This window comes from Calonectris borealis, chromosome 28, assembly GCF_964195595.1.
Source record: "Calonectris borealis chromosome 28, bCalBor7.hap1.2, whole genome shotgun sequence".
Classification (NCBI taxonomy): Eukaryota; Metazoa; Chordata; class Aves; order Procellariiformes; family Procellariidae; genus Calonectris; species Calonectris borealis.
This window is the reverse complement of record NC_134339.1, coordinates 4,442,133-4,454,747: the sequence shown is the minus strand read 5'-3', so window position 1 is coordinate 4,454,747 and position 12,615 is coordinate 4,442,133. Positions and strand designations below refer to the sequence as shown.

The 12,615-nt window shown below is 71.5% G+C and overlaps 3 protein-coding genes across 5 annotated transcripts; 1 reads left to right on the top strand and 2 right to left on the bottom strand.

Annotated features, from left to right (window-relative positions):
• Nucleotides 1–78: 78 nt before the first annotated feature.
• On the bottom strand, nucleotides 79–1,217 carry LOC142094022 (cocaine- and amphetamine-regulated transcript protein-like). The gene is made up of 3 exons (XM_075175852.1): nucleotides 1,086–1,217; nucleotides 352–435; nucleotides 79–186 (listed from the first exon to the last, which is right to left on the bottom strand). Exons 1-3 carry the CDS (start codon nucleotides 1,215–1,217, stop codon nucleotides 79–81), a joined length of 324 nt encoding a protein of 107 aa, XP_075031953.1.
• A 476-nt stretch (nucleotides 1,218–1,693) lies between these two features.
• Nucleotides 1,694–3,662, bottom strand: LOC142093674 (survival motor neuron protein 1-like). 3 transcript variants are annotated; one of them, XM_075175068.1, is made up of 6 exons: nucleotides 3,553–3,650; nucleotides 2,981–3,193; nucleotides 2,577–2,888; nucleotides 2,360–2,485; nucleotides 2,186–2,274; nucleotides 1,694–1,926 (listed from the first exon to the last, which is right to left on the bottom strand). In XM_075175068.1, exons 1-5 carry the CDS (start codon nucleotides 3,640–3,642, stop codon nucleotides 2,194–2,196), a joined length of 822 nt encoding a protein of 273 aa, XP_075031169.1. In that variant the 5' UTR covers nucleotides 3,643–3,650; the 3' UTR covers nucleotides 1,694–1,926; nucleotides 2,186–2,193. The 3 variants fall into 3 exon arrangements, with proteins under 3 accessions (XP_075031169.1, XP_075031170.1, XP_075031168.1); XM_075175069.1 differs by lacking the exon at nucleotides 1,694–1,926 and having other exon boundaries at nucleotides 2,098–2,274; nucleotides 3,616–3,662; XM_075175067.1 differs by lacking the exon at nucleotides 1,694–1,926 and having other exon boundaries at nucleotides 2,098–2,274.
• A 1,428-nt stretch (nucleotides 3,663–5,090) lies between these two features.
• On the top strand, nucleotides 5,091–6,942 carry GADD45B (growth arrest and DNA damage inducible beta). The gene is made up of 4 exons (XM_075175850.1): nucleotides 5,091–5,319; nucleotides 5,420–5,521; nucleotides 5,890–6,103; nucleotides 6,246–6,942. The coding sequence occupies exons 1-4, from the start codon at nucleotides 5,282–5,284 to the stop codon at nucleotides 6,357–6,359; spliced, it is 468 nt and encodes a 155-aa protein (XP_075031951.1). The 5' UTR covers nucleotides 5,091–5,281; the 3' UTR covers nucleotides 6,360–6,942.
• Nucleotides 6,943–12,615: the final 5,673 nt, after the last annotated feature.

Sequence of the window (12,615 nt, the reverse complement as noted above, 5' to 3'; positions counted from 1 at the left end):
ACTGCCCAGGGCACGGCCTGGGCCAGCAGCATCCCGGCAGGTGGCAGGGTCCCTGATGTCCCCGATGTCCCCGGTCCCTTAGGAGCACTTGAGGATGAACAAGTTGCAGGCGGTGCCGCGGGGGCAGCTGCAGAGCTTCCCGATGCGCGCCCCCTTCCGCACCGCGCACGGCTCCCCGGGCTCGCACTGCGGGACGGCATCCGTCAGCCCGGGGGCTCGCCCAGCCCGGCCCCCCCGGGGCTGGACCCCCGCGACCGGCACCCGAAGGGTCTAGCTCCGGTGCTGGCCGCGGGGTTTGACCCTCCCAAGCACCCAGGGCTGGGTGCCCACCGCCCCCCAGCCCAGCCATACCGAGGGCACCCAGCTCAGCCTCTTCTCCACCACCGGCAGGTCCCTGCTCCCCAGCTTCTCCAGCACCTCCTGCAGCGCCTCGACCTGCCGCAGACAGCACCGTGTCACCCCGAGTCCCCTGGGGTGCCCAGGGGCTCCGGATCCATGGCACCCTGAGCCTCCTTGGACACCGGTGCCAGATCATGTCCCACCCACGAGCAGCACCCATACCCACAGGTCGCACCCTGGGGTGTAACCGCTGCTCCAGACCCCCTGTGCCTGGCGCGGGGTCGGTCCCTGCCGGAGGGGAATCGGGGCTGTGGCAGGATCAGGGGGCTCGGAGTGCTAGGGTGCATCCCACCCCCCGGGTGCAGCCCTGTGTCCCCTCCCCGGCACCCACCACCCGCTCCCGCCTGGTGCAGCGTCTCCCCCCACCGCACCTGAGCCAGAGCCGCCCGTCGGGGCAGGACGGGGAGGGAAAACCGGTAAAAGCTGCAAATTCCCATGTGCTGCTGGACGTCCTGGTGCCCCCGGGGAGCTGCTGCAAGGAACCCTCCGAATGCCAAGAGCAGCAGCAGAAAACCAGTGGCGAGGTCTCAGTCCTCCCCTCCCCAACAGCCTGGGGTCACCCCAGCATGGCCAGAACCAGCCCCTATACTGGGGCAGCGGGAGCAGGAGCACCCCGAGGTGTCCCAGCCATGCAGAGGCTGCCGGTGGCCCCGTCCGCTGCAGGCATCGTTCCCCCAGCCCCTTACCAGCTCCATCTCCTCCCGGCTCTGCCCGGGCAGGCTCTCTGCCGGCTGGAGCCCCAGCACCGGCTCCGCAGTGCCCGGCAGGATGAGGCCAGAGCCGGCCAGGCAGAGCAGGCAGAGCCAGGCGCTTTCCATGCTCCTGCTGCCGGATGCGTCCCTGGATGCTCACAGATGCGCCCGGCTCAGCCGGCTTTATACCCCCCTCCGCCGCCCCCCCACAGCCACCGAGGGTCACTGGCGTGGGCAAACACCCGCTGACGCAGACGGGGAGCAGGCGCCCAGCGGGTGCGTGTCCCCCCCCTGAACCATGCCGCTGACATCAAGCCGGATTGGGGGGGACACGTCCCCGGAGATGCATCCCCTGGGACACACGTGCCCTGAGCCAGCGGGACGTACGTCAGCGCCACGTCCAGCCGGAGCAGCCCGAGAGCCGGCAGGCGCAGGGCCCCCCCACCCGAGCCTGAGCCCCCCCAGCCCCGCAGCGAGGCAGAGGCCACTCTGCCAATTCCCTGAGCAAACACGGCTGCGGCGCGGCTCATCCCGGCACATCCCACCCGCCAGCAGAGCCGAGGGTCCCTCCGGGGATGACGCAGACAGGCCGGCACACAGGTCTCACAAACAGCTTTATTCCAAAGGAGGGGACAGGGTGGGGGACAGAAGGGGGAACAAAGGGGGTGCTGCAGCCCCCCCAGCCAGGGCTCTGATGCAGAGCCGGCTGGGGTGGAGGAAGGCCGCTGCCCCTGTCCCTGCAGCCAGGACCCCCAAGGGGGGCAGCGAGGGGAGAGCGGGAGCGCGGCGCTGCCCGATGGCTGCCCCTCCGCACGGTGCCGGCGGACGGATCCAGCTGGAAGGGAGCAGACACGGGTGAGCGGCGGGGAAGGGGTGATGGGGTATCCCAGCCCCCCCATCCCCATGTGCCACAGCCACACCAAATCCCCCCATGTCCCCATGGGGTCCCCCAACCCCGCAGCATCCCTGGGGGGTCCCTTCATGTCCCCCAGCCCTCCCAGATCCCCCTGTGTCCCCCCCCAGCAGGGTGGTGATGTGAGAGCGGGGCCCTGCCAGGGAGGGGGGTCCCGGCCTCGGCGCCTCCCCAAACCCACCGGCCCTCCTAGCTGTGCGGGGGCTTCTTCTGCCTGCGGCCCGGCGGCGGGGGTGGCTCGGCAGCCTCCGTCCGCCCTTCCCGGAGGCCCTGGGGCACAAAGGAGTGGGGGGTCACAGGGGGGACCCTCTCCTTCCCCCCACCGATCCCATTCATCCCTCGCACCCTGTCGTACCACGTAGAAGCCGGTGTGGTACCCGCTCATGTACCAGGCCATTAGCATGGCGGCCAAGGCGTCCTCCTCCTCCTCTACCTCCCGCATGGCGCGCAGCGAGGCCGGGGGCCACAGCGGGGGCATCACCTGCCAGCAGCACCCCCAGCCCATTAGGGAGCAACTTGGGGAGGGGGGGGGCACGGGATGCCCCGAAGCCGGGGGGATGGCGGGCACTCACCTCGGGGGGCTGAGGGGAGCAGGGCGTCCGCTCGCCCTTCCTCCTCCTCGCACCCGGGGGCAGCTCCCAGGAGGAGGGGGTGCTGGGCCTGCGGGGCTCTGCGCGGGGACCCTCACCCCTCGGGGTGTCGCTCGCCCCCCAGGTCCCAGGGTGGGGGGGTAGGAGATCGGCCAGCGCCCGCTCCTCAGTGTTGCCGTAGCCGTCGAACTCCACCAGGCAGGTGCCGGCGGCGGGGTCCAGCGCCCGCAGCCGGGCAGGGTACAGCAGCCCGTCCCCCGCCCAGGCGGTGCTGCAGGCGTCGCCCACCCTCCACTGCGGGGAGATGGGGGGGAGCAGCCGGTGGGGTCACAGGGGGACAGCGTGGACCTCAAATCCCGTGGGGTTTGGGGACATTGCTTGCTCACCTGGTGGCCTTCCTCCTCCTCCTCCTCCTCGCTGGGGGTCACGCTCGAGGTGGGGGTCTCGGAGTCGCCGTCCGACCCCTCGCCCGGAGCGTCCCGGGGGAAGGATGTGCGGGGGGAGCGGAGCGGGGCAGCCCCCGGGGTCGCCGCCTTCCCCGAGGACGGGCCCCCCGCCGCGGGGGGGAGCACCGCGTCGGGGCCGGCGCGGTCGGGACCCTGCGAGCAGCAAAGGCGGTGTCACGGAGCGGGACGGGGCACGGGCACCCGCGGAGCATCCCGGTCCCCTCCCGGACACCGGCTGGACCGGAGCACCGAGACCTCCTCCCGCCGCCGGTCCGGTCCCCCCCGACCCCGATCCGGTCCCGGTTTGATGGCCCCCAGCCCGGTCCGGTCCCGGTTTGATGGCTCTCACCCCCGGTCCGGTCCCGGCTTGGTCGCCCCCAGCCCGGTTCGGTCCCAGACCGGTCGCTCCCGGCCCCAGTCCGGTCCCGGTTTGATGGCCCCCAGCCCCGGTCCGGTCGCCCCCAGCCCGGACTGGTCCCGGTCCGGTCACCCTCAGCCCCGCTCTAGCCCACTCTCAGCTCGCCCAGGCCGGTCCCCCACCGGTCCAGCCCCCTCGGTCCCGTCCCGGTGCCCACCCGCGGCCCCGGGGCGCTCTCGGCCATGGCCCGGCGCGGGCGGCACCACCCCCGCGCCCGCACGTGGCTCCGCGCCCCGCCCGCGGCTCCCCGGCCCCGCCCACCGGCCCGCGCGGCGCCCTCTGGGTAATGTAGTCCTCGCCCCCCCGCTGCGTGGGCGACGCAGGGCGTGCCGCGACTACACTTCCCAGAGGGCAGTGCGAAGGGAGGGGGGGAGCGAGAGCGCGGGCAGAGCGCCGCCGCTGCCTCTCTCGCCCCCTGCTGGGGGGAGGTGTGCGGGACGGGAGCGCGGCCACCGGTGCAACGAGTTGCGGCGGTGCTCGGCGGTGCGGGGACACGGGAGGGTTTCAGGGGGGACGGGGACACGCGGGCACGGCCCTGGCGGGTGCGTAGCAGCGTGGGGACAGGGGGACATGGGACACGGCCAGGGGAAACTGAGGCACGGCGGGCCCAGGGCGTGGGCGCCCCGTCATATCCCACGTCCCCGGGGCCACGCACCGTCCCGGCCCACAGCCGGACCCGGGGACCGAGACGGGGCGACCGAGGAGGGGGACACAACGTGCAAAGCCCCGGTGTTCACGCGTGGGGGGGTAGCACCACCGCGGGTGGGCGGTGTGACCGTGTGCGGCCGGGGGAGCGGCACGCCGAGCGTGCCGCGGCGCGGGGCCAGCCCGGGCTGCGCGTCCCCGGCAGGTGGCAGCCGCTGCCCGCCCCAGCCCCGGAGCACGGCACGGCCCCCCCGTGCACGGAGGTCCCAGCGCGTGTCCCCGTTTCCCCCCGCTTTGAGCGCACTGACCCCCCCCCCGCCCGGTTACAAATCCCGGTGCACGGACTGAGCCTCCCCCGCGCCCCGATACACGAATTGGCTCCCTCCGGTGCAGCCCCCGGTCCACGGACCGACCCCCGGTGCACGGACCGACCCCATAGTGCAGCCCCCGGTCCACGGACCGACCCCCGGTGCACGGACCGACCCCCCGGTGCCGCCCCCGGTGCACGGACAGATCCCCCCCGTCCATGGACAGACGCCCGGTGCATGCACCGACCCCACAGTGCAGCCCCCGGTCCACAGACCGACCTCCGGTGCACGGACGCACCCCCGGTACACGCACCGGCCCCCCGGTACCGCCCCCGTTGCACAGACAGACCCCCGCCTTGCAAGCCCCCTGTGCACGGACCGGACCCCCCGGTGCAGGGGCCGATCCCCCGGTGCAGGGGCCGATCGCCCCCCCGGTGCAGCCCCCGGTCCCCGCACGGCCCCGGGGCGGCGGGGGGGGCAGTTTCGGGGCGGGGGTTTCCCCGTGCACGCACCCCCCTCCCGGCTCATCCCCACGTGGGACCCGCCGGCGGCGTCCAATCCCCGCGGCGTCCGCCCGTCGCTTTGTGCCAGGCCAGCCAATGGGCGAGGCGGGGGCGCCGCGCGACGCCCCGCCCCGCGGCAGGAGGCTATAAAAGGCGGCGCCGGGCGCGGCGGGAGCTCAGAGCGATCGCGCTGCAGCGGCGAGCGGAGGGAACGAGCACCGCGACAGCACCGCGACAGCACCGCGACAGCACCGCGACAGCACCGCGACAGCACCGCGACCACTCTCGGGATTATCGCTCTTGGGATTTGCCTTCCCCCCGCGGAGCCCGCGGCCCCTGGGCGCCCGCCCCGGATTACAATTGCACCATGACCCTGGAGGAGCTGGTGCCCTGCGATAGCAGCAAGTAAGTGCGGTGGCCCCGGGGCTGGCGGGAGCCCGGGCGGGGGGTCCGTCGTTGTCGCCGCCGCTGCTCACCGGCTCTCTTGTCTCTCCCCCCTCCGTAGGATGCAGGCGGTGAGCGAGGCGGTGGAGCGGGTGTTGGTGGCGGCGCAGCGGCAGGACCGGCTCACGGTGGGGGTCTACGAGTCCGCCAAGCTGATGAACGTGTGAGTATCCCGGGGGGGGGCGGATCGAGCAGGGTGGGTGCAGGGATGGTGGGTCCGCAGGGCTGGTGCAAAAAGCGGGGGGGTGTGGGTCTGTCCGGGGGGGTCCGGGCTGCACCAGTGCAGTTTGCATGGTGGGGGGGTCCGGAGGTAGTGCAGGGCCGGCTCTTCCCAAAGGGTTTGTGCAGGGGGGGCCTGCCTGGAGCAGCCCCAGGGCTGGGGTGGGGGGTGTCTGTCCTTTCCATGCATGCAGGGAGGTGGCCCCGGTGACACGGGGTGTCAGTGTCCCACGGGTGTGACAGCTCCGGGGTGGGGAGTTGCACCATCCAGAGCTGGTTTGGTCACCCCGCTAATGCCACATGCGCCCACAGGGACCCCGACAGTGTGGTGCTGTGCGTGCTGGCCACCGATGAGGAGGATGAAGGTGACATCGCCCTGCAGATCCACTTCACCCTCATCCAGGCCTTCTGCTGTGACAATGACATCCACATCCTGCGCGTCTCGGGCATGCAGCGCCTGGCTGCCATCCTGGGCGAGCCCGAGCCGGGCACCGAGCCCCGCGACCTCCACTGCCTCTTAGTCACGGTGAGTGGGACGGTGATGCACGGCCACGCAGCGGCAGCCCCGTGATTCACGCCGGGCACCGCGCCAGGGATGGGGTTGGGGGGGGACTCAGGGCCACGTGTTGGGGCGACGGTGGCACTAACCTCGTGCTTCTGCTCCCCAGAACCCGCATACGGATGCCTGGAAAAGCCAAGGGTTGGCGGAGGTGGCCAGCTACTGCGCCGAGAGCCGCGACAAGAACCAGTGGGTGCCGTACGTCTGTCTGCAGGAGCGCTGAGCCGGCCCCGGCCGATGCCCGGCTCTGTACCTGAAAGAAGAGGAAAAAAATAAAATGGCAGGAAAAGGAAGGAGAAGTGGCCAGTTAAAAAACACAAACCCAAACACCCACCGATTTTAATTTTCTTTTTAACCGGAGAGGAGAAAGGAGCAGCCCGGCCGCACCGGTGGGCATGGGAAGGAGCCGAGCCGTGGCCGTGCCGTGCCGGCAGCCCGGTGGGACGCTGGCCGGAGCACGCCGGAGCCGTGCCGAGGAGTTGTGCTTGGCCGTGGGGACCGTGGGACCGCGCCGAGGAGCCCCGGGACGGGCGCTGCGGAGCGCGGGGAGGAGATGGAGACTGTTTTGTTTTCTTTTTGGCATCTGTGACTGGACGGAGGCGAGGACTGCGGAGGGACGGAGTTTTTGCAACCGAACTGCTTTTTCCAAAGGATAAATTAGCGTCTGCGTTGATGGACTTGCAACGCCAGTGGCAGTTTTTTGCATTCAAGCCGCTTGGAGACCCTGATCTGAATCGATTCCAGAGTCTATTCTTATACCGATTTAACTGAAAAAAAAATGATTTGCAATAAAATGTCTGAAGTCACGGGTGTCTGCCTTCCTCTGCTCTGCTGGAGCCGTTCCCACAGAGTGGGATCAGCCGCTCCTGGGTGGGTTTTGGGGTGGGGAGGGGCCGCGGGGCCCCCCCAGCTGCCCTCGGCACCGGCCCCGCTCCCCGCCCTCCCCCCCGGGGCTCTGCAGCCCGACACAGGCGGGGCGGGGGGGGCCTCGGTGCAGGGCTGGGGCATTCCCACCCGTGCACGGCCCCCCACGTTGCCTGGGGAAGGAGGATCCCCCCCACCCCCCCCTTCTCCGAAAACGGGGTCTGTCCATGAAAAACACCCGGTGGCTGCAGCCCCGGGGCTGGGAGCCCACGCACGGCCCCGAGCTCCGTGGGAAACTGAGGCATGGCCCCCCCAACGGGTGGGGGCTGACCTAGGGTTTTGGGATCCAGCTTCCCAACCACCGCCTCCCCCCCCCGCAGAAACCGCAGCTCCCTCCGGCCGTGGGAACTGGGACCGCCCGCCCACCCGTGGGCTGAGCCCCGCCGGGGCCAGGAAACCCCCCCACGCCCCCAGCCCGTCCCGCCGCCGCGGTGCGGGAATCCCCCCGCCCGCCCCGGAGCCGGGACTCACCCGGTGCTCGGCGCTGCAGGTACCCACGGCCCGGAGGGGGGGGATCTGCTCCGACCGGCCCCTTCCTCCTGCAGCCGGGTGGGACCCCCCACCCACGCAGATAAACCCTCCCTGCACCTGCCCCCCTCCCCGCAAACCGCGGGCACCTGCGCTCTTAAAGGAACCCCCCCCCCGAGATGGGTGCCCAGACTCCCGGGTTCTTCTCCCCCTCTCCCTCGGGAAGTGGGTGCCTGCATTTGGGAACACGAGGGTGGGATGCTGAAGCCCGAAGGCTCAGGGGAAACTGAGGCAGCGACCTGGGGGTGCGGCGGCCGCCCTCCCCGAGCCACCGTCCCAGCATGGTGGGGTGCGGAGTCCCCCCTCCGCGGTCAGCGGGGACCCCAGGTCCCCTCCTTGGGGCAGGAGCCACCCGCCTGGGCACAAGGGTGTGCGTGTCTATGTATGTGCATGTGTGTGCACACGCGTGTGCGTGCCAGAGCCCGGTGCAGCGCGGGAGCTGCCAGCCCTGCTCCGAGCATCCCGGCATCGGCACGTCGGAGCAGGCCCCGACCTGAGCTCACCCGCGTTCGCCCCCGCTGCACCCGCCCCAGTTCACACGCACACACACGCATGCACATGCATGCATACACACGCATGCACACACACGCATGCACATGTGACATCCCCAGGCACCACGCTCTATGCACCGGTGTCAGGCCGGGGTGACGATGGTGGCTCTGTCCTGGCCCAGCCAGGTGGCCGGGGACACCCTGTCCCGCTGAGGGCCACGCTCTGCGCCAGCCCCGGCCGGCACCGGGCTGCTGGGACGGAGTGGGGGCAGCAGTCCTGGGACACCGTGTCCATCCCGCCTGGGGACACGGTGGCTGTCCCAGGGTGCCACATGTCCTGGGGACGTGCCCTGCGCCCTCCCTTTGGGCTTCGACTGCAGGGGGAAACTGAGGCACAGTGGGATGCATGTGACAGCCACGGGTGAGGCCACCATGGCAGCCAGGGGCCCATCCCAGCCCCCAGCCCTCCTCCCACCCGCAGCATCGCTGGGGGGGCTGTCCCCATCCCCAGGGCCCCTGCTACAGCCTGGGGGTCCCACGGGACCAGGCAAGGCCTCGGTGGGGGTGATACCCCCCCGTCTGCAGGTCAGGGCTGGGTGCCCCAACCCACGGCCCCCACCCTGCCGCCGAGGGGGGCCACGGCAAAGGACCACCCAGCCTGGCCCACCGGGTCTGCCTGGCCACGCCTGCAACGAGCTGGCCGGTCTCAGCTCAGAGCCGGGGGCTGGTTCAGTGGGGGCAGGATGGGGCCCCAGCCCCCGGAGGGGGACAAGCCAGCCCAGCAGCCATCAGCACCCCCAGGCTGCACCCACCGAAGTGGGGGGACACAGAGGGACAGTGGCACCGTGGGAAGCTGTGGGGCTGTGGGGTGAGTCACAACCCTGAGCCTTCCTCACCTGACTGCGTTCCTGGCAGCGCGATCCTCCCGTGCCTCAGTTTCCCCATCTGCAGAAGGGCCGAGTCGCCCCTCCCACACTGCAACTGGGGAAAGCGAGAGCCTGAGCCCCGAGTCCAGCTCCAGAAGGCGGGAGGTTTGGGGGGACGGGGACCCCCTTGTGCATCCCTGGCGGGGAGCTGTGTGGGGTGCTCTGGGTGAGCCCGGGGGCAGCAGCGATGGCCACGGCTGGAGCTCACCCTGTGCCACCAGGCTGCTGGCAAAAGGGCACGGCACGGCACAGCCTGGGCCTGGGCAGCACCGGCTTGGGAGCACCCATTACTGTTGGTTCCCGGGAACACCAAGGGAAAGGTGGGAGGGAAAGGGCCGGAGGGCAGGCTGAGACTTGCCGAAACTCATTTCACTGGTGAGGCTGCGGGTCACGAGGCCCCGGTGACCCCGGCCCGGCATCAGCGCCGCCATTCCTGCCCCCGGTGTCACTGGGGAGGACGCGCCGTGCCTGCGCCGCACAGCCACCCGTGTGATGAGTGTGTCAGGCCACGCTGAGTCACGGCCCCGGGGTGGCGGGGGGGTGGGAGGGGTGATGGTCCCTGGTGCCCCGCCGGATCCCCCCTGCAGCCCCCAGCAGCGCACAGCTGGCCCCACGGTGCCCTGCACCCCCCCAGCACCCCCCACCCCGGCCGGGCAGGACACCCACGGTGCAGCCCCAACCGCAGCCCACCCCGGAGCACACATGGAACCGCCCACACGTGTGCCGGATCACGCACACGCACGCACACACATGCACACGCATGCCACCCACCCCCACATTGTCCCTGCCCCCCCATGGACACAGAAATCCCCTGGACCCCCCCCAGACAGCAGCGCGTTGCACCCCAGGGGCCTGATCCTGCAGGGGGATCCCCCATACCCCCCCAATCCCCCAACGCTGCCCCAGACCCCCCCATGGACCCCAGGGACCCCCCCCAGACAGAGGGGGGCAATGGGACGCCGCAGTCAGTGGGGGGCAATGGGACCCCCTCCCCGCGTAGCCACAGCTCCCCCCTTGCAGCCCCCGGCCAGGGCTCCCCGGCCCCCCCCGAGCCGCGGTGTCCCCGGGTTGGCCTGAGTCACCGCGGTCCCGGCCGGGTGCGGGGGCGGCGGGGATCCCGGCTGAGCCGCACTTTCCACCCGGCCAGAACCGGCCCAGACACCGAGGGCGGCTGCGGAGTCGGGGGGGGGGGGGGGGGGGCCTGATTCTGCGCCAGTGGGGCCACGTATGGCGGGACCCCCACCCCGGCACCCTGCCAGCACCGGGGCGAGGGATGCTGGGGAGAGGGGTCCCGGGGCTGGTTTGGCTTGGCTGGCGAGAGCCGTGGCCCCCCCGCCACCGTGACCCCCAGCATCCCTGCCACCGTGGCCACTGGCATCCCCACCGCGGCCCCCCGGCATCACCGCCGTGGCGGGGCCCTGGAGCGGGGCCGGCGGCCACACACCTTTCCCCGGCACAAGGTGCCAGTGTGCCGGCGGCGCGGGGAGCCGGCCAGGGCCAGCCCGACGCCGGCAGCATTAGTGCCGGGCGATAATTAGACCCTGAGCGATAATTAGACCTTGGGAGCTTGCAGCCGGGGCCGCATCCAGCCTGGGTGTGCAGGATGGGTGCTGGGCATGCACCCTGAGCGAGACGGCTGTGCCCCCCCCCCCCCCCCGAGCCTGGCACTGACACACACACGCGTGTGCACACATGCCTGCAGGCACACGGTACCCACACGCGTGTGCTCCGACACGTGTGAGCACCGCGGCGACTCGGGGACACGCCTGAAGCCGGCCGGTACTTTTCCATCCCAGCACGTGCCCCCAGTTTCCAGGGGAAATGGCCGGGGGGGGGCTGGGGTTGATGCCAAGGGGGGGACTGGAGCTGTGTCCCCCCTCCCCGGTCTGGGAACGCTGGTCAGAGCGGTTCCTGGAAGAGGAGGGGAAGCGGCTGCGTGCGTGTTTGTGGGTGCGTGGGTGTGCGGGGTCCCGGTGACCCGGGGGGGCGCGGATGCGCGGATGCGCCCCCCCCGGGTCACCGGGACCCCGCACACCCATGCATGAGGGGAGGGGGGCTATGTGTGTGCATGCATGTGTGCGTGTGTGCATGCGTGTGTGCACATGTGTGTGCAAGGGGGGTGCTCAGGGATGGGGGTGTTTCGGTTTGGGGGGGACACACCGAGCCCTGTCCTGGCTCTGGGGCGGCTGCGGCCAGACAGGGCCGGGCCGAATCCTGCTCTGTCTGAGCCCGGCGCTTTGGGGAGGCCACAGCTGCTGATTTATGAGTCTGGTCTGGGTGGCTGCTGGCGGCCGGCAGCGGGGCTGGCCCCGTCCCCAGGCTCTGTCCCCGGCCGCCCCTGCATCCACCCCGGGGGGGAGATACGGCGGAGCCCCCGGGCATGGCGCTGCCCATCCCCTCTGTCAGGGGATGGGGGGGACATCGCCCACCCCGATCCCACAGGACCCCCTCTGGCACCTCGCCCCATCCTGAGCTCTGGCTGGAAACAAAGCCTCCGGAGAGGGGCTGTGCTGCGGGTGGGGAAACTGAGGCACGGAGACGGGGTGGTCCCTGGTGGCCGATGGGCTGCGGGGTCCCCGCGCTGCACCCCACTCCCCTCCTGCCATGGGATGAGGGCCTGTGTCATGGCGCACGGGGGCCGGATGCCGGAGCAGGAAGCCACCCCGTGGCGTCACGGTCGCGGTCCCAGTGCGTCGCGGGCGTCCCAGTGCCCCCACGTCACACCGGGGAGAGGAATGTCCTGGGATCCCCCATCGCGGCGGGGGCGGGCGGTGGGGGCTGGGGGACACGGAGGGATTCCCCGCGGTGGGGCGCGGGTGGCCCCGAGCCCCCGCATCCCTGCGGTCAGAGCGGGGCTCCCCTGTGGGTCCCCAGGGACGGTGGGATGTACCCGGGGCCGTGCAGTGCCGGGGTGGGGGGGGGCCCGGCTGCGGTGATGCTCCCACCCCGCTGCACCCCGCTGCACCCCGGACGCTGCTGCAGGCACACGCTGGTGGGACCGGTGGGACCCGCGTCCATCCACAGGGCCACCCCGGTCACCTCCCCGCAGCCCCAGCCCGCGGTGCCAGCAGCTTCCCCGGCCCCAACGCCAAGGGCAGGTAATTATAGCTGCAGAGAAGCTAAAAATAGCCCCGCGAAGGAGGGCGGGTTATTTTTAGCCACGCTCCCAGCTCTGTGCCACCAGCCATCCCCGGCCTCTGCCGGAGCAGGAGGGTCCGGCAGCCTTTCATGTGCTGCCAGGCTCCAGCGCCGGGCGGGTTTGCTTTGAAGCGGGTTTTCAGGAAGGTGGGAGCAGCTCCCGGCCTCCCCAACACGTCCCTGCCTTTTAAGTGAATTTGGGGGAGTTTGAGCATGGTGGGTGCAGGGACCCCCCGGCTGGGGCAGCTCCGCTCGGCCCCACCCGGCCGTGGGGACCTCCGGCTGCGGGAGGGGACAGTGGCGGTGGCTCCAGCAAGGCCACGTCTCCCCGAGCTGCTGTTGGCCGCAGACTTGGGGGGAAACCGTGTCCCCTCTGCTCCCCTGCGGCTCCCCGGGCTCTGCCTTCGCCTCCCTCCGCCGCTCTGCGCACCCCGAAGATCAGCGCCCGTCCCGAGACCCAGCCGTGCAGCCG